This window comes from Macrobrachium nipponense, chromosome 3 (genome assembly GCF_015104395.2).
Source record: "Macrobrachium nipponense isolate FS-2020 chromosome 3, ASM1510439v2, whole genome shotgun sequence".
Classification (NCBI taxonomy): Eukaryota; Metazoa; Arthropoda; class Malacostraca; order Decapoda; family Palaemonidae; genus Macrobrachium; species Macrobrachium nipponense.
In genome coordinates, this window is record NC_087202.1 from 126,059,461 (window position 1) to 126,080,543 (window position 21,083).

A 21,083-nucleotide genomic window follows, 5' to 3' on the forward strand; every position below is an offset into this window, starting at 1 on the left:
GGTTTCTAAACTTTCACACTCTGAGCAATTTGAAAAAACATTACCAAGAAAAATGATCATTCTTTTATGCCATAATAAATGTTGAACTTGGGGTAACCTCTGATGCTTAGGTGCAACTAAGTTATTCTTTTAATTCTAGTGTGGAAGCTATCTTCAAATTAGATACGCCCAAAACTCTACCGTTTTCTTTACTGTGTACTCTGGAGTGGCTACAGAAACATCACTACAGTGCGCACTATATACGTACTTGCATATGTGTATGAATTTATTTCATATGTAGTAGCATCTGTTCTACATTATTAGTTGGAAAGTAAGTTATGCTTGACATGATAAATAAATTCAGTAAACTTGTTTGATGAATTGAATAAACTGAAAATAGTACATGGTTTGTGAAATTTAAACGTCATTGTTAAACTTTTAGTTCCATGAATGCAATGTTGGTGCTCTGTTAACACATCAGTTTTTCTTGTATTTAAATGACTTTCCAGAAACTTCAAGATAAATAATATGAGTATATAGTATTCATGGGTACAGGATCAAATGCTATATGAAACTTAATTTTTAACAAAAATAAACTTTTGTATTCATATTCTGAAAAAAAGTCTTCATATCATAGGTGTCCAAGGTGATTTCACTTAAGGTTTTATTCTTAGATACATTAGTAGTCTCTCACATTTACATGTCACTAAATATAGCCAGTCAATCTTGTCATTTCTGGGCTCGGCCGTGTTGCTCCGTCATTTATGGACATTTGGTAAAATATTTTCATCATTGTAGTATACAAGTTTTGGGGGTACAATGCAGTACATATATACAGTACATATATACATATAAATGGAACTAATGTGAATTTCTATAATTCAGCACAATATAAGGCCAAATGCTACATCTCTTTCACTATGGTACAGCACAGGTCAGTCTGGAGTAGACATCTGTCATCAACGTTTAGAGTGTGGCATCTGTTTTATCTAAAAAGCATAGATATGCGTAAGTGAAAAGAATGTACTACAGTATCAATTATAATAAATTTATTAGAATATTATAGTTAATTTTTGGGGATTAACATACATTTACAAAAAATATTGATCGTGAAAATTAGTTTGAAACATTATTGAAACATTATTGCAAGAATCTCAGGTTATCCAGATTTTTTTCCACTTGGAAGACTATTTCTGCTCAAGAGATTAGGTATTGCATGGATCTTTAGCAGCTTTTATCTGTATTCTGTAATAATAAAACTTCAAGTACTGTACATGTATTAGTACAGTGGTTCTTATCATTTTATTACCACGCCCTCACTTAAGAGTTGGTCCGTCCCTCCACACACCCCTGGCATCTATGAGTAAAATCATCTCCCAAACTCAAAGGAAAATATAAAAAAAAGGGAATTTTGAGGGATAGGGAGGGAGGTAAATAATTACAAAACATGGTAAGCCCAACGAATCTAACTAGAGTATTAGACTACGCATAGGAAAGTAATGTCATAAGGCGATGCTTTATTGTTTCTTTGTAGACTTCAAAGTATTAGCTCATCACTCTTGTTAAGAAAGTAATGTATATGACTAAAGAATTTTTAATTTTTCATTAGGACTCGCACCTCCCCTGGAAATTGCTGGCAGCCCCCCTAAGGTTGAGAACCACTGTATTAGAACATATAATACAGACTTGAATTGTACTAAACTTAAATTTCTACGATTTCTTGGATGATCTTGCATGTAGAAGAGCATGCTTTAGTTCCAGTTCACAAATTATTAGCAGTTGATGCTGAATTCTGTTAATATTCCGTCTTTAATTAACAGAGTGAGCAACTCAACGATGTACTGAATGTCAAAGAAATTTGATTGAATGCACACCATGACAAGCATAATTGAAAATGTAAACCTGTAAATAGATGATAGGGGACCTATACTCTTTATTATGAGGAAGAAATTATAATACATACCCTACTTTGAAGATGGTAATTTAAAGTAATATAACCTAAAGCACGTTTCATGATCATTTTTAAGTTCATGAAGAATAATCCCAAAAATATGAGAAGGAAATTGAAATTTTTTGATGTGATATGAATTAGTTTTTATTGCTGTCTAGGCAGTTTTCAAATAAGAACTTATTCTTTTAATGGTCATGATTTGTAGCACTGTGTAGTAAAAATATTTGTATGTACGTATAGTGTTGGAGAAGCCACAAACTTGTGAAAAAGGAATAGCAGTTTCATATACTGTGCCATTATACTATAGACATTACTGCTAATTAAAGAAAATATTCATCAGAGGACAAGAAAAATTAAAATGAACAGATGTCATTTGAATTAATGGAAATATTGTTCATTGATTAATGGGGAATAAAATACGTAAATTAACAGCAATTACATGTATAGTCCATTCTTAAATAGTGAAGTAAAATTGAAATATTTCTATTTCTATTTTCACCTTTTAGTACTATTAATGCATATAGAGAAAATTGAATGTAGTTGCTGTAATAGTGTGTTCCAGTAAAAGTTACTTGAATTGTATACACATTCATATACTACTACCTAAATTTAAAATTCATTCTTTTTAATCCAGTAAAACACAATGCACTGTTGCCATTCCAAATGTTTGCCAAGAAATTGTTCTGAAATAATTTAGGTTAGATTACTGGCATTAAATTATGATGAAAATCCTTTTGTTCAAAGAGATAGGTAATTTAGCATTTAAAGAATTGGACAACCTTCTTACCGTAATCGAGTGTGATGAACTCACTCTCTGTACGTATTAAAGCATACTGATAACTTAGGTAAATGGGAGAGTCTTCCAAACACAAGAAAGGTTGTCAAATGTTATTATCCTGATAACAACCAAACCCCCAAATGAAATTTTAGAAAATTAAAATCCTCATACCACTCTGTTATAGTTTTACATTTTATTATACACAACTCCATATTCAAGACAATATTTATAGTTGATTTGTTAAGTGGAGGATATCATTATTCTCACAGCATATAAGTATAATCTCGTAGACAGTGTGAAGTTTTTAGGAAATGTGGTCAATTTAGATGCTTTGAAGTTTCAGTAACATTGATGTATTATTAGTGGAAAGAGAAACTTTCTTAGGATTATAGTCAACTTCCTTTTGTATTAAGGATTTTGAGGATGTCAAGTCATTTATTATTGTACTTGCTTAATCCCTCAGTATTGCTGGTAGAGTTGATACCGCTACTATATTGCGGCCTCTGTGTTGTTTTTATAGTCTTTTTCATATCTCATCACCCTAGGTGAAGGTAGTGAGGTACAATGTTCTCATGATGGCCCCCAATCATCTCACACATCTTTCCTATAAACTTGTTATTACATACATTACAGTATAATAAGTGCAGAATTTTATTTCTTTACATGAGTCTGCCTCTTGGGCCTCATCATCAACCTGTTGATCACAAAGGAGTTTTAGACAAAAATACATTCCACATACAAGAAATGAAGAAGATCCTTACGATGTCTAGCAGTGATATTACTGGTTGACCTTTACACATGACATTTTATGTCTTCATTTTTAACAAATACAAGTTTTGTCTTTTTTTCCTTTGTGATTAAAAGCCTTATGAGCTCTGTTGTGTCAAGCTTTCAGATTATTATATGATAAATAAATAAAGAATCTTAATTCTTTTCATTGAGTCATCTCTCTTGATAGATCTTGAAAGAAGGATTTGTGTAAAAAAATGCCTGGTGTAGAGATATATTTACTAGGTTAGGTTACATTAGATACTAAATCTTATCTGATATTGAGAACAGTTCTATGTGTTACTTTTAAATTCCCTGTACAGTACTGTGTGCTGTTGATTTGCGTTACAGAAGTTTGAAAATATTGTGTGTTAAATTTCAGATAAGCACAGAAGACCAATTTACTAAATTCTTTTGTTGAGAAAGGTTTCCTTTCCATTTTTCTTTTGAAATAATACAGACTTTACATAAGTAATACTGCAGTGGGGTTTTCTTACCGAATGCTGATAACCAATATATCTGCTTTAGAAATAAATGTAGGCACTGTGCTAATGAGGATTACTATAGAATGTCATAATTAAATTTCAACTTGCATTGCTCTTCCTCTATGTACTGAGACCATATGGAAATTAGACAGGCCACCACCAGGTTTTCTCTTACAGTATTCCTGCCAAATTTTTTATTTCTCTCAAGAATTGTCTTTTACTTTTCTTAGTTTGGCATTGTAATTAGCTGTTTTCAGCATATTCTCACCAGTTTTTCTGGTCTTGCCTCTGACAGGGTTCTAAGTTACCATTGCAAGGTTGAAATTTTTATTGTGCCCTGGACTTCTAGTTGTCCCTACAAGGATTCAAACACTCTGTCTTGCACATATTGAGTATCCTCCAGAGCATGCACTGGACCAGCTGTGTTCTGCTTAACAAGGAGGGTACCCAGGTGGAGATGGGGGGATAGAGGATGGCCAATTCTCGCCAACCAACCCTATCCATTGTTCTTCCAGCCTCTTTAGATTTCACTTGTGTCGCTTCTATCTCTTAATGTGCACTGGCTAGGAATCCTTAGGGTTTTGTTTTTATATGCCTTTGTGTGTGTCTTGGGTGCTTTTTAAATTAATTTACTGTTTAATAGTGCTTCCTTTGTTCCTACAGGAATTGTGCCTTATTTTATTTTTTTTTTGCTCTCTTGGCCCTTTTCTCTATAAAAGGTAGAGCAGACTGACACCACTGCATCCGTTGCTGCATTTCTTGCACGGTGAAAGACTTTACTCATGATTTTCCCTGCCCTGAATGTGATGCATGGCCTTTTCATTTTGGGCGTTAGGGGAAAAGAAGACGGGAGACAGAGAAAGATTCTTTATTAAGCTGAGATTCCATACTAGAAGTGACATCAAAGCCTTCCAACTTTCCATTCCCCAAGCACTTATTCTTGAGTGGGCCAAGTCAACATTCATAAAACCCATTCCTCCATCTTTGGATCAAGTGGAAGTTAGACAAGTGAAATTATTGATACACTTAAGGAAGGTATGGCCTTCCCGAAATACCACAGTTTCTCCTCTTTCAGCATTTTTGGATTCCTTGGCTGGGTAGGATAAGGAGCAGCTGCTTGTTTTTGCTTCTGCCACAGAGCCCCTACCCACCTCCCAGGAGGTAACCCTAAAATGTGTCCCAAGAGGTGGTACTACATCCAAAATGTGGAAGCCATCACTTTCATCATCCTGCCCCTTTGCGCTCACTGACTCACTCACCATTGCCCTCTTCATCCGTGTCATTGCCTGACTCTTCAGATTCATCCTACCACCATAGGTCCCAGAAGAGGAGATGGCCACACACTGAGTAGATCCAGCCCTTCTTTCTCTTCTAGTAGACCTCCCAAGAGTCCTACCCATTTGGCACACTCCTCTGGCACAATCACACATTCACAAGATCCATTGAGCAATTTAGTGGCTACATCTTTATGAGATGGGGTTATCCAGCATCTCTTGTGAGAGAAGGGTTTTGTTTGCAGAACAGCGAAAGAAATTTCTGGTTCCCTCCAACTCGCCTCAGGGAATGCCTACCAAGGAAAGTGGTCCACCTTTTGCTGTTGGCATCATATGAAGTGTTATTTTTCAGTTAGTACTTCTCTTCATTGAGTAGTGGACTTAGTGGTGTTCCCTCAACAAGACAAGGGTCTGTCAGTTTTGGCAGTTAAGGTTACCAGATGGCTAACAAGTTTTTCATTTTTGAGGTGTTGACATGTCTTCATCAGAAATATATATGCTTATGATTTTGTTGGTGGAGATTTATGAGATGCTGTTGTGCCCAACTTGCAACCTGACATATTGCTTAAAAAAAACAAAAACCCTTAGGCCAGAGTGTAAGCACCTTTTTGTGAGCATTGGGCACTGTAAGAAGGACGTTTCTTGGAATACCATAACCTTCCAGCTGTGTGAAGTTATTTCCAAGGCTCATGGGCCCTCTGAAGGGCTTGTGCTCCCTTCATGCCTAAGAGATTATATATAATATCAGGTCCAACAGGTTTGAGAGCATAAGTATGGCAGTGCCAGACTATTTTTGCCTCATTCTACCTGAGGGATATTGCCTGCAAGACCTTGGATACCTGGTCCCTGGAGACTTTGGTGGCAGCTGAGCAAGTAATTTGATTACGGGTCCCAACCAGGTCCCCCACATCTCATTCGAGTGCTTTGGCTAGAATGTTCAGTTTTGTGAGTGAATGTGGAATGTTTCTCCACCCCTCCCCCTCCTTCCTCACCCAAAAGCAATCGTGCCAGAGTTACGGAAGAGTACAGGTGAGACACTGCAAGCTTCTTTTCTACTACTATTGAATGTAAAATCCCTGTCTCTTTTTCTGTGACAAAGGGAAGATGAGATGTGGTAGTCTTCTCTCAAACTCATTGTTTGTTTTAACCAGAGGGGATGATTGGCCCCTCCCTCCCCAACCCCCATGAGGGGTCTCCGTTCTCTAAAATTTGTTCTGTTGGAGTTCTAGCCTACAGGGTACGATGCAGGGTCATGTGGTGCCATCTCATCTCACAGAGCAGTGCCAGTGATGGTATGTTTGTAACTCGCCCAGCCATTTGTGACACTCTCAGCATGGACAGGTACTCACCCTTGCCCTCAGGCACTGCCTTGTATCTGAAGAGTGAGTCTCTATATATGAGAGGCATAGAGTTTAGTGCAGAAGTCCAATGGGCAGTGGCAGTTGATAAGACTGAGCATACTCTCTCCCTCAATCTCTTGCTGGGAACCTTGCTAGTTGGTCAGCACACAGCCAGTTCAGTGTATATGATGAAGAATACTCCATTTTGGAAAAGTTCTGTTTTGTATACTTAGGAAAATAATGAATTACTTTTTAAAATTTGGCATATTTTCCTTTGTAGAATAGTATGTATTGTACTATTTTTTATTCACTTGTGACATGGTTTTGCGATACATTTTTTCAGTTTTGTATGATATTCTAAACTAGAATGAAGAAGATTGCCTGATTTTGTTGCACCTGAACAGTAGACAAAAAAACTGAACTTGTTGATTGACATGGTAGCAGCAAGAGTCCATCTTGTGGGCACTGGATCAACATACACTATTGAGGGAAGTATCATCACAGATCCTGTCTTTACATGAATAACCAGATTGACTCTGGCAGATCCTTCTTGGCCTCCTGTCATTTTTGGAAAATCTTGTGCCTCATGGACTTGACAACCTGAGTGGCTTCAATGGTGTCTAAAACAACACTGGCCCTTTGTTGAGAGAGCTACCTCTATAGCTCACACTTCCTCAGCAATCACAACTGCTGAGATACTGTCAGTTCATAGAGTTGTTTGCACCTCATGGCTCAAGGTTATCCTGAATTTCTTGAGAGAGAGAGAGAGAGACTGTGATATGTTCTCCTCTTAGTCTACAGTTAAACAGCTACCAAGGAGGTTTGGACTGAGTGATTCTACCTCCTTTGTTAAGTTGTTTGACAACATAAAGACTCGGGTAATACTAGTACCTTTTCACCTAATGTCATCAACACCTCTGCAGAGCTGTTCTTTAAGCCTGTCATCTTAAAGGCATTAATTGGTTCATTCTGTGAAAAAAAAGTTTTATGACCAAATTTGATATTTCATAAAAACAGACTATTGCCTTGTACTGAGGCACTTGAATTACATTGGCATAATTAAAGCTAGTCAGGGATGGCATTGTCTCATGCTGCTCATCCCTCACCAGAATTTATAGTATATTTGAAATGCATTACTAGTCGAATTGGAATGTTTGTGCAACTATGTTTTTAAGTTGCTTCAATTTCATTCATGGAGTGTATGCCATGAATGTTTTTGTTTTCATGTTAGCTAGCAAAATTATACAAGACAGTGATGTTAGAATAACATTTTTGGGTATTACCACAATAATACAATACGGAGATGTTATAGCATTTACTTTTTGCTATTACTGCACCATGCATAAAGTTATGAAAAGTGAATTATACATATATTAAAAATATGAAAAACTTGATACATATAAACCTTAGAGAAAATAGGCGTTTAAATAATTGTGTGATGAAATGGTAGAGGTTCTGTTTTAACTCACCGTTATGTTATTTTAACACAATGGTATATTCACTGTCCAGTTAAATACACTTAATTGCACGTGCAAAATGTCGCTATGGGAGTTTGGATGAATATACTATCCCTTAAAAGTCAAAGGCAGTAAATCATCTTTTGTGCTCATGAGGAATAACTGCTTTATTCATGTTGCTCAAAATATGCCAAGAAGCTGAAACAGTGATTTGTAGTTAAAAGTAAGCTTTCCTCTGAAATTGTTTGTGTGATAAGACACAAAATTTCAAGAGCTGTTAACATCTATGTTGTACTGTCCACTCAACAGTTCACTCACCAAACTAGTCATGCCTGTAGTACAGTATGAAAATTCATAAAAGAACATACTAAGATAGTATTTAGTATTACTTGAGTTATGATAGAAGTACAATAATTCTTATGGACAGTACATATTGTAGTCTGTTAGCAGCAACTCATAATTTTGTAACAACTTTGACTATCCCCATGTACTTAAAGGTACCTGACTATTTCAGAAAGTTATAGTTTGTAGTTCTTACTAATCATCAGTATCTGTGACAAATGAAGTTACATATGCAGTTCAGATCTACCATTTATATATAATTATGTAAGAGCCATTCACATTTTATTCCGGTGGGTTCACTGTAAAATACTTCTCATCTAATTTACTTTGCTGTTTAGCCATGCAACCCTCCTGATAGACAGACTAACACCAGAAAGTTTTCAAACATATTATTGAATCACTTGATCGTGGTAACAAAATCATTACCAAATTATTATTCACAAATGTTAAAGCTTCATAGCTAACCTTTCTTCCATAACTTTAAACAAACAAACACTAAAGTGATTCTGTGTATTAGGAATATTTACTGGAAAGGATATAAGATATTTCCAAGGGAGAATTTATAGTTGGCAGTTTATTCATTACCTCTGTAAATGCAGTTGAATCTGATTCAGTACTGTAATCTCTCTACTATAAAGACTGAGCACGTACAAAGTGATATACTATGATTTGCCTTAAAGTTGAGACTGTGCCTTGGATATGCTGCACTCCGAATTCAAAATTCTTTGCACATTTTAGCTTTGTGAGGCTAAATTTTAAAACCCCACACTAGAAAATTCAGCCTCTACAACCATGGGGGTGTTACTGGCAATAATGACTTAAGAAGTGACTGAAGTCAGTATGTATCATTTTTTGTACTTGTACATGTTTACAACACAGTAAAACCAATACATGAATGTATACACAATGCATAAAACCAATGTATGGAAAGAGGAAATAATTAGAAAGAAAAGAATGTAGCAATAGTACAAGAAAGTTGGGAAAGTGGCAGATATCTGTAACAAATGTAATTTGTTTCATTACAAACTACTCACTTGTTTATAGCCCACATTGTTGGTCTTTGAATCCAGTGAAAGTTACAATCTTTTGTCTTACGAAGGAAGAGGAGTGCTAATAACTCCATGCATGTATAAACAAAAAATAAGAGTGCTAATAACTTCATGCCAGTTCATAATTATTAGATCCATAGGTACACAGCAATCACCTACCTCACCTTTGCCTTATCTGCATTTCTGTCAGCAGCAGCAGAGCAGAACTCCCCAGACTGTGTCACGTGTCATGTGTCCCAACTTTCACACTTTTATTGGTTCACTGCAGATGTGCCACAAGTTCTTTTTCCCTTTATTGGTTAAAGTACTTCCAAAACTTCACTCGTCATTGTCCTAACCTTTTCACCTCATTTTATTTTTATAGTAGATGGTCATGAATTTCATTTTTTACTGTTGACAGGTGTTTTAGTGCTCAAGGTACCCAGCTACTTGATATTAAAAATTTCTTGTGATTAGTTAACCTTTCTGTTTGTCTGATAACATCACTTTGTGTGCAGCAGTTAGCTCTAGTTCCAATGTTTTCTTGATTGTGACAGTTTTCAACTATTTTTGATTTGGATTCATTTTAGTTTCTGTCATTTACGTCTAGGTATTTCTGGTTAGTAAGATAATGAGAGGTCAGGCACTCTGTTTATATTGAATTGTTTTTTAATATAGCATGTAAAGAGTAATTTTTATGTTTGTTACTTTTGTAATTCCCTTTTAGTGTTTCACCATAACCTTTGACAAGCAAAGGTCAATGACCAGTAGGTGGTTGCAGGCACAGAAGACAGAAAGTGCAGGAGTCAGGATTCACAATGCATAGTACCAATAACAGTAATGTGAGACTAGCCACTCAGGCACCCAGACTCACTTATTGGGTCTAGATTTAAAAGTTCCAACACAGACTTATCTCTTGGGCAAGATGGGGCTGTCTTTGATCAGAAACCTCATATATGGAGAAACTTATTCCCTGCAGTCATTTCTCCTGATAAGATTCTGATCTACTCTCTGATTCAAATGCTGTCATTAGTGAACACTAGTGGTAGCAAAACTCAGTGGACCTCTCGTTAAGAATATCACTATCCCTCTCTTTCTCTTTCTGGAGACTTGCACATTTATGGAATCGTAAGACCACAAATGGGGAGATCATCATCCAGACCACCAAGGAATAGGAACTTTGCCTACAGGTCAGAGTACAGGAAATCACATTAACATCCTGGAGCTGAAGGTCTTCTTTCTAGGCTTCTAAGAATTTGCTCAGTTCATAGAAAGCAAGGTATTAGGTGTGGTGACAGGTAACTTGAGAGCTGTAGCTTACTGAGGACTCAGACAGCCATGAGATGAGAAACTGCACTGACTTGCATTATAAATATTCATTTGGGCATAGATAGGCACATGGAATCAGCATAGTAACCAGGTTTGATCGTGGAAGGCACAACATGGTTGCAGACAGCCTCAGCAGGGGTAAGTAGTCTCATCCATCAGAATGGTTACTACTCCCAGAGATCTGCAAGGCTCTTTGACAACAGTGGGACATACTGTAAGTGGACCTTTAAGTAGTGAGTCCCAGTTACAAGATGCCAGCATTGTTTTGCTCAACCAGACTGAGCAGCCCAGAAAATAATGCATAAGACACTCCTGAGGTTTATTTTTCCCTCATTTCAAACCTATCAGGCAAGTCCTTAACAACTTTGGCCTCCAAGAATCAAACAATGGCTCTGGTAGCTCCAATTAGTCAGTCTGTCTACACTGGGAACTGTTTCCAGTATCCTGGCTCTCTTGACAGACAATCCCAGGGGAAAGAAGTTGTTTTGCCAACCTCACTTACAGAGAGATTCTTCTCCTTCACTCAAGGAGGTCGTCCAGGAACTCCTCAGAAACAGTTGATTTTCAGAAATAGCTGAAGCTACCACTGGACTTGCCAGGCCTTCAACCATCAACCTTTACTAAATAAAATAGAATCAGTCCATAGTTGGTGTGTTGGAAATGTTATTTATTCAGCTGAGGTCACTATTCCTCTAAAAGTCATTTTCTACATATTTCTCATACTTTGTAAGAAAGAATCAGAATCGTATGTCAGAAGCTCCAGATCTGCCCGTTATCAGGTCTTTAAGCTTTGTTGACTTGACATGGGTTTTTCATATTCAAACTGAAGAAATCTATCCCAGCAGTCATCCACGCTTCCCAACTGGAACCTCTATCTAGTTTCAGAAAATGTTGTACCTCAATATGAATCTCCACGCTGGATGTCACCCTAAAGGAAATTCCTCTTGCAATTTCTTCATCAAGACAGGCCAGTGAAGTTCATGTTCTTTCTTGTTCAGTCATGCACACTGAGGGGTTAGATTTCAATAGAATTGTCATTTGTACTTCTGATTTCATGGCAAACACACAAAATGAATGAATCATCATCTTTATCTGGTTTGAGAAGTTTGCTTTTATCATGAAATTCAGGTGCAGTTGTCTCAGCATTCTATAAACAGGATCTCCTACTGGCACAGATAGGTTTTACTTAGGCCTACAGTACTAATATGACAGATGGTGAAGCCATACAGTTAATACATAGGTAATTGTAATCCATAGATCAGAGCCCTCTCCAAATTTTAAGACTTTAAGCATTTCTTTGATGTCCACGCAGTTTTATATGCAGATACATAAGGTGCCATGTAGCTTTTGCTGTTTAATTTTTGGGATATAACTCATTAGTAGTTTTTTTTATTTCTAATTGAGGCTCAGTAGTAGCAGAAGTGCAGGACTTTGGGCTATTATTCGTCTTTATCATCTTAGCTCTCATTATTCATTCTTTCATGTATTGTATCCTTGGATGTAGACTTCCTGGGTTACTAGCAAAGTTTTATCTTTGGGATATAATTCATAAATGTGTCTTTTTATTTATTCTTGGATTATTCATCCTTATCATTCTAGTTCTCATTGTTCATTCTTTCATGTATTGTAGTAGTATCCTTGGAAGTAGACTTCCTGGGTTACTAGCAAATACATTTCACATATTACAGATAAACCAATATTTTATTTTCTTATTCAAAAGTTCTTTCTTTTTCATGCAAGTCCTGGTATACTTGTCAGAGCCTTGGGTTACTTTGCTATCCTAATCCAGGAGAGTTCTCCATGGATCCTACAGATGCCAGTCTGAGGGATTCACCTTCCTGAACTTTCCTTCTTAAATAGTAGTTCATGCTATGTGTGAGTGATAGGTTTATGGGGAAGCAAACCTGATTTTATCTGAAATTGTTTTTGTTCATACAAGCCCATCACTCATATAAAATGCTCCCTTTTTCCAGGCCTGCTGATCTCTTACGGGTTCCTTCCAAATTGCACAAAATGTGGGGAGGCAGGTAGAGCGTTGTGTGCCTTCAGTCTCTGGGCTGTAAGACATTAGAATGCAGTATTTGAGGGATTCAAAGATTCCAGGTGTTGGCTTTACAGGGGTCATGGATTGTTAAGAAAAAATCAGGATTTTTTGTGGACAAATGTTGTTCTTTAAAGACTGTCTTCAATAAGGTTTTAAAGGTAATGATTTGCTTAAAAACTATTCGGTGAATCAACAGCCGACTGCTATGACAGTGTCCTTACGTATAACAACACTAGGTGCTTGCACGACTCAAAAGGTCATCAGGTGCACAAATGAACAAGTACAATACTAGTTGTCTTCATTGGTGTGATTAAAAAGGTTAAAAATAATATTTATACTGATGTATATGCTGTACTGTAGTTTCAGAGCATAGATTCCTAGTTCCATAACAGGTAGTGGTGGAAGTCTGTAAGTTGGCCCACTTGTAAGAACCTAGGTAAGTGAATAATACTTTCTTGCTTGTTGTAAATTGTACTGAACACCATTCATTTTGAAGGAAACGTGTCCTCTTCACACCTTTCCTACAAAATAGTTCTTGGCTTTTTCATTACTGAAGGCTTTATTATGCATGTAGTAATGCTTTGTTGTACAAATATATGTTGTGAAGTTGCCAAGCATAATTGTTTGTCATTAAATGATTATACAGTAATAGTTTTCATGTTCTGTTTGTCATATACATATCTGTTGAAGAATTTGATAGATGATAACTGTTTGTTACTAAAATAGACAACCCTTTTAATGCTTTGCAGGTGTATATATACGTACCAGACTGTTGTTTTTTGCCAAATAATCCTTATGCCTGAGAGTGTTTAATACTGATCAGATTAGTAGTAAATGGTAAATGCTCAGTTCCTTTAACAAGGAACTATTATTTCCACTGCTCCCTTTGAAGTGGTGAGATTAAAAAAAAAGTTGTGAAAATTAGAAAAAATTAAATAACACATTTGAAAACTGGAACAAAGTTCAGACTAACTGGGAGAAGACCACTTGATTTAAAATTTTGTGATAACTGAACTTCAAAATCCTCAAGGAGTGTAATGAGCATATCCCTTGCCAATGTTCCTGTTACTGTGTAGTCTCTTGGTTTTTGTGACAGTACAATATATGTGCTTATTGCATTTGTAAAAAGAAAAAAAAGTTGGGAGATACGGTTTGATATGAACTCCTCTTGAGAGAAAAAAATAAGCCCTCAAATCAAATACCAAGAAGTCTTGTTTAATAGATACTAGTAGATACCTTTCAAGTTGTAACATGACTAAACTTTTACCAGAGCTTAGATAAACTGGACATGTCTGCATCTTTTTAAAATTCATTGCGAACTGGTTTAAATTTCCTCTTGTGTGACTCTAATTGTAATGTTTCTTCTCAAGGTCAGAAATAATTTGCTCTTTACAATTGAATGACTCTCAGTACCTGGGTTCAGCTCAGAGAACACTTTATGTTGAGTACAATATGAAAATAAGTACAGCATAACTGCATGATCTCTGTATGCTTCTGTTTTGCAGAGCCGGAACAGTTTCTGCCGTTTGTTAAGGTTGCTAGATGTCCTTAAAAAATTGTAAATGACCAAATGAATTAAACAGTGATTTGAATGTGGACTTCATGGCATTGTCTCTTGGTTTATAATGGTTTGATGTTAAATTTGCAGAGTAATTTGCTGTTTGCCTTGCCACATAGTTATAAATCACAAGGATACTTTTCTTCAGGCTGCTCTTGAGAAGGAACTGATTTACCTCCTTGGCTAGTGTTCTACGATAAAGGGAGGAATAATAAATCCTTTTGGCTTGTCCTGTGAGGAGAGGACTATATGATCTCTAACTCAGTGTCTTGTGAAACTATTCAACTGTTCGGTATTGCTTTTGTTTCCACCACAGAATAGGGAAAATTTTTTCTTCAAACTCTGTCCATTGCTCACTTTTTTAAGGATTTAGTATTTCACCATCTCTGATCTGCCTGCCAACATGGATGCTTGTTAGCCATCATCGCCTGGTAATCTCAGATTATCTACCTTACCCTTCAAGGCATAGCTCATGGCTTCATTTCTTCCTAGGATAAAGTGGATTTCAGTTTCTCATCAGGTTTCTATTGTAACTTACAAAATATGCCATATTAAACACTGTACTGTACGTACTTGAAATGGTGTTTCTGGAACAATTATTTTTTCAGTTCTTTTCTTTATCGCTGACTGCTTCCCTTCACACCTGTTTTTTGGTCACACCTATCTAAATGGAAATAATAGGGTTGTACCATTGAAAACCATCTTTGTCCTGTTACACCTTCTCTTTAAAAGCATGTTGATCTCATCATTGCTTGATCATGTGAGATTTTAATGACTGCAGATCAAGATTGTCTCAGAATGATGCAGGCAAACCTTGGTTCACCTATGCCATCACAAAATAAGTTTTCTTTTGTTCTTCAGTGTGTTAAGCTTTACGACATTGAGTGTGAGAAAATTTGGAAAGTGAACTTTTAAGTTCTGTAAGATACTTGTAGGTCAGAAATGGGTGGAAGTATCTTTTGCAGTAATCATATGATGGGATTCACTAAGTATCCTTCCAAGGGGCTAATCATGATCCTTAAATTTCTGATGTAATGTTACTGTAGGCAGTCCTATCAGATTTACGTGAGGCATAAGATTTTCATATTGGGCTTATCTTATCATGTCTTATACTGTTTTTTGGCAGAGTTAAATCAAAGGTTTCTTGTCATCATTACTCCACCCCCTGTTTTTAAAATTACCCACTACAAGATCAGTGTAAGGTCATTTTCATAGGCGTGGAATTAAATTCTCAGTGCAGCAGTGTACGAAAATAAATATTCGGGATAGTAAAGCAGATGAGAAGAGATGGAAAAGATTTGAAAAAGCTGCATACAGTGTATAAGATATGAAAATAGAGAACATGAAGGTGACGAGAAAAGAAAAATGAAAAGAGGAGTTATTTTGAAAAGGTGCTGAATAAAGGTCATAAAAGTGGAGGAAAATGGGACCTATAAAGAGGTTAGATCACTTGGAATGATAAAACAACACCTTTGTTGAAAGTAGTTGGAGAACTAGTCAGAAGGGGATTGACCAGAAAATACGAAGCAATATATCAGAAAGGAGAAAAAAATATATGATAATAATATGCAGAGGCACACAGTATGCCCCAATGCAAAAATGGAGGAATGAGACCACTTGAGCATAAAATGAGTCATGGAAAAGTACCATAGGTACAGCTGCGAAAAATGATTAATGTTGACAGCTGTCATTTTGCCTTTCTGCTAAGGCATCCAAAGGAAAGGAACATTTGAAGAGGAGGAAATGATATTGAAGTATATCTGACAGAATACATAATAGGTCAAGAAATTAAACAAACATTATGAAAGCAGGAAGAGTGATCAAAAAGTCTATCCAGTGTTATTACTGTATGAAAACTTGAGTTACTCCTTACAAACATTATGAAAGCAAGGGGATTGACCCAAAAGACTTTATCCAGTGATATTACTTTATGAAACTTAGAGTTATTCCTTCGATAATACAAACCATTGCCTTTCATACAGGAGTATCTTTCAGATCCAGCTGGAAAGAGATTGAAACTAGATAACAAAGTGGTTAACAGGTTATGGGTCAGTGGGTGAATATCCCTCTCACTGATTGCTCGTCTTGCTTTAATTTTGGCCTCACCAGAAAACAGACGTTCTACCCTTTGCTGCCCTGACTGCTGGTTGAGACTTGGATTTTGGATGATATTTTTTCATTGCCATTCTATTTTGTTTAATTACACATTGTTTGTGGCTTACTGCATTTTATTCTTACAGTGTAAAATCTTACAGTGTCATTACTGAGACATGACTGCCTTTGTTGGTGGTTATGTCCCTAGTCACTACCTGACTTCTCAGATTATGTTGATTGCAAGGGAATTTCCTGCTAAAAGTTTTGGGATTTGCTGGGAATGTAGCAGCTTCTAATGAAGAGGTCACCAGCAGCTGTGTCGTTCTCTGATATATACTAATGATATTGACTTTTCAGGTGTCCAAGAGGCTTAATCATTTTGGAAGCTCTTGCAGAAGTTTGGTGTGCCAAGAATGAGGTAGCCCTTCTGTTGTGGCCATCCTAATTTAACATGATGCAGAAAGAGGGCCCTCATGATCTCCTGAGGTGTTAACTGGTGGTCTCTGCTTGAAATGACTGCTGCATTGGAAAAGGAGTTTTCTGTTTTAGTAGTCCTTCCTGTATAGGTTTCTCTGATGGGTGTGACTTAGTCTTCATTCACTATTGTTTACAGATATAAACTTAGTTCACTCATCCTATTCATGAAGTATCCTGTTTTGGAAATTTATCTTGTGGAACCTTCCAAAAGATAGCAGAGATTATCTAGTAAATAACTACTATATGTATGCCAGTTCCTGTGGTTCTGACTTCAAGATGAACAACAGTTTTAATCAGACAGAGAATGAGACCACTGGTAATAAATTAATTTTCAATGTTCAGATATCTTGGCAGGAATGGAGCAAGAGATAGAGTTGCAAGAACATAGTTACCATAAGCGTGCACCATGATCCTTGTGAAAGTCAGCAATATTGTTATAATGCACTAGGGGTGATGACAGGGCTGGCCATGACTTTTGTCATCAGTTGTGGTAAGGAAGAAGGCTAGGATTGTTTTTGTAATGGTTTTAAACTGATAACATACTGTATTCACTGCTAACTTTGAGAGATAGTTCTGCCATTGGTGCTGTCCTGGTTGCTGAAAGAGACTCCCTGTTATAGTGCAGCAACTGCCGACGGCTGAAATGGTTACTTCTGATGCTGTTACTCTCGAAGCCAACAGTCTTAGGTTTCAGTGTAGTGGTCCTGGTGGCCATGGTTCCTAGCATTGACATAATCCTTCTCTCCACAAACTTCACATTGTGTAAATGAAAACACACAGTTGTAGGAAAATCCTGCACAAGAATAAGGGAAATGTTGAAACTAGGAAACCAAATGAATTTCTGGGAGCAATAGCATGCATCTACAAGAAGAATGACTCATCTTGGCTACTTGAGCCCAGATCCGCCAACACGTGCACAATATTGTATGCTGGCAATAACTTTCATTTAAAAGAGACTGAAGTACATACTGAAAGATCTGGGACTATTTCAGGTGCATGATGTTTTATCTCTTGACTCCTTCTGATCACAACAATCAAGTGAAAAATCTTAATGCAAGTAGTAAGGTAGTAGATCCATACATGTACTATAGAAGTCAGGCATCATAATATTTCCTGTTTTTCCGTAATGAAGAATTATATGGATAAAGACGGTTAACATGTGTAAAGAGATTTTGACAAAGGAAAAATCTATTTCTGGGGGAAGACCTGTGTCGCCCGGTGAAATGTCCCTGTAGCACACATTTCTAGGTATAAATAGATGCTAAATATACCAGAGAAAAAGCTAAATGAAATGCTGAAGTTACTACTTTCAGCTCACTCACCCATAGGGTGTCGGTATAAACACAAGGGCGAGTGGAAGCCATTACCACAGGTATTATGCCAATTAGAAGACTCCTCTCATAATCCCTCTCTAGGAGGTGCCGTTACAACGACTACTTAACGTCTACCTTCCGCTCGCTACTACTACAACTCCCGCCCGAAAGCTTCATTCCTGAATTACGCACCCAAGCTTGGGCCAGCTAGAGGGTGGGGATCAGGAGAAGAGAGGGATGGGTTCACCGGGCAACACAGGTCTTCCCCCAGAAATAGATTTTTCCTTTGTCAAAATCCCTTTTCTGGGTTCGACCTGTGTCAGCCGGTGAAATAGTATCAGAGAATTGGCCATACAAGCTTGGTAAATCACAAAATTTAATAGATACATAAGGAAAAATAAAAATAAAATTTTCTCATAATTAAGTTTTAATACCCAATGTAAGAATTACAAGTCACAAATGGTAAAAAAGGGGATCAAATATGACCAAATCCATACTATCCTGGGAAAAACAACAGGTAAGGAATACAAAATCAACAAATATGAACTATGTACATGTCCGGGAGTGGATTGATAAGCAAACCAGCCCGGAACCTAAGGGAGACAGGTAGGGATGACGAGCAAGGCAGGTAGGAAAGAGTGAGTATCAAAGGAAGATTAATAGCAGAATAAAGGAATAGGAAATAGAGTTATAAGACTAGGCCGTATCAGGGGAGACAATGCTCCCTGCAGCCACTGCCTAATGTTTAAGGGCCTCTAAATTCTTTAGATAGTGGCGTTTAAATACTCTCGGGGATTTCCAACCCGTATATTTTTTAAGATCCTCAAAGTTCATATTGTGAAAATAATTAATTGAGGTAGCCACTGCCCGGATATCATGGACGTGAGGGACTGAATCCGGATTGGCTTTTTTAATAAAATAAAGAATTTGTTGTCTGATTCCTTTCAAGGAAATGGTTCCGCCTTTTTTTCTAATAAAAAGAGGACCTGAAGACTTTTCAGAAGTTCTGCCCAGATAAGAGTTTAATGTGACAATAGGACACAATGATGGGTCCTGTGTGAGAGGTATACTCTTCCATGGAGCCCACCTGTTTTGTGGGTCTTCATTCTTTGCTAAGAATTTCCGATCTGGGGAGAGTAGAACTTCACCTGACGGGAGGAAATCAATGTGATTTGGTTCTCTAGAAAGAGCCGACAGTTCAGATATTCTGGTGCCTGAGGACAGACTCATTAAAAATAATGTTTTCCTGAGAAGGGTTATATATGAGCATGATTCCTTATCAGTGTCTGAAGCCAACTTGAGTACATCGTTTAAAAACCAGGAGACCGTGTGGGGGCAGTCCACTGGTCTCAGACGGGCACATGCTCGAGGGATAGACGAGAAGTACGAATCTGTCAAATCAATATTAAAGCCAAGCTGAAAAATCTTCCTTAAGGCAGATTTAGTTGTAGTAATGGTACTAGCAGCTAGGCCTTTTTCGAACAGCGTTCTAAAGAATGAAATTGCCAGATTTGTAGTCATCTTCTGGACATCTGATTCTTTTAGAAAGATGGCCAATTTCTTTACTGCTGAATCATACTGTCTGAGTGTTGATTCTCTTTTATCTGACTCTACGAAGAGGATGTTTAATGGATCAACACTAGCATCCTTCTGTGCCACAAACTTCATGAAGTCCATAAAGTTAGGGCATTCAGAATTCTTGAGGAAGCTGACACAGTCTGAGTTTGTACTATTTGAGTCAGTTCTGGATTGGGAATCCGTCTGGGACGGAGATTCAACATTAGTTGAAGAGGAAACCAATTGCTCTTCGGCCAGTTGGGTGCTATCAATGCTACCTGTCCTGTGAGAGATTTGAGTTTGTGCAGGACTTTCATTAGGAGGTTTACTGGCAGAAATAGGTAAATCTTCTGCCAATTGTTCCAGTCTATGGACATCGCATCTGTGGCGTGAGCTAGAGGGTCCAGATTGGGAGCCACATAACACGGAAGTTTGTGATTGGACTCCGTGGCAAACAGATCTACCTAAAGGCCCGGGATTTGATAGCAAATCCAACGGAATGATTTTGTGTCCAAGGACCACTCCGACTCCAGCGGAGTTGTTCTGGATAGTGAGTCTGCAATGACATTCCGTACTCCTGCCAGGTGAGTAGCTGACAGGTGCCAATGATTTTTCGTTGCTAACAAAAAAATTGCAATCATTACATGATTTACTTTGCTCCCTCTGTTTATGCAATGAACTATCACTGCGCTGTCCGACACTAGTCTTACATGGCTGTTCTTGACTGGAGCTAGACGTTTTAAGGTCAGAAAAATGGCCATTGCTTCTAGGACGTTGATGTGGAACTGGAGTAATGTATTCGACCACGTTCCTTGAATCTTCTTGTACTGGAAGTAGCCCCCACAACCGCTCAGAGAGGCGTCCGTGTGGACTATCAGAACTTGTTGTTAGCTCTTTTCCGCCAGACTCGATTGATGTCCTTCAGTCTGGCTTTCAATAGAACATCTGTTATTGAGGCGAATTGAAGAGAACCTAGAATTCTCTCTTTGGTACGACGAGAAGCGCTTTTGTTCTTGAGGAACATTGGTGGGAGAGATAGTTTGTGTGCGGTTAGGTCCCATTGAATTCCCAACCATTGAAAGCGGGACGTTGGAATGAGACGGGACTTTTCCTTGTTTATCTGGAAACCCAGATATTCTATGAATTCTATTACTTTGGCTGTTGCCTTGCGACATTCCGCGTCGTTGGTTGCCCAAATAAGCCAGTCGTCTAGGTAAGCTACTAACATTACACCCTGAGCTCTTAGTTCTTGGACTACTGTCTCTCCTAGCTTGGTGAATATTCTGGGCGCTATGTTGAGCCCGAATGG

General features: G+C 37.5%; 1 protein-coding gene across 3 annotated transcripts in view; it reads left to right on the forward strand.

Moving 5' to 3' along the window:
* LOC135222048 (protein kinase C, brain isozyme-like) overlaps positions 1 to 21,083 on the forward strand; it is a 548,910-nt gene that overhangs the window by 515,504 nt on the left and 12,323 nt on the right. The window contains exon 14 of one of the 3 annotated variants that reach the window (XM_064260188.1): positions 140 to 3,636. The exons of the other annotated variants lie outside the window; for them this stretch is intronic. Coding sequence (XP_064116258.1) covers positions 140 to 280 — 141 coding nt within the window. The 3' untranslated portion in view covers positions 281 to 3,636. Of the gene's footprint in view, positions 1 to 139; positions 3,637 to 21,083 lie in introns of those variants that run through there. 3 annotated transcript variants of the gene reach the window in all.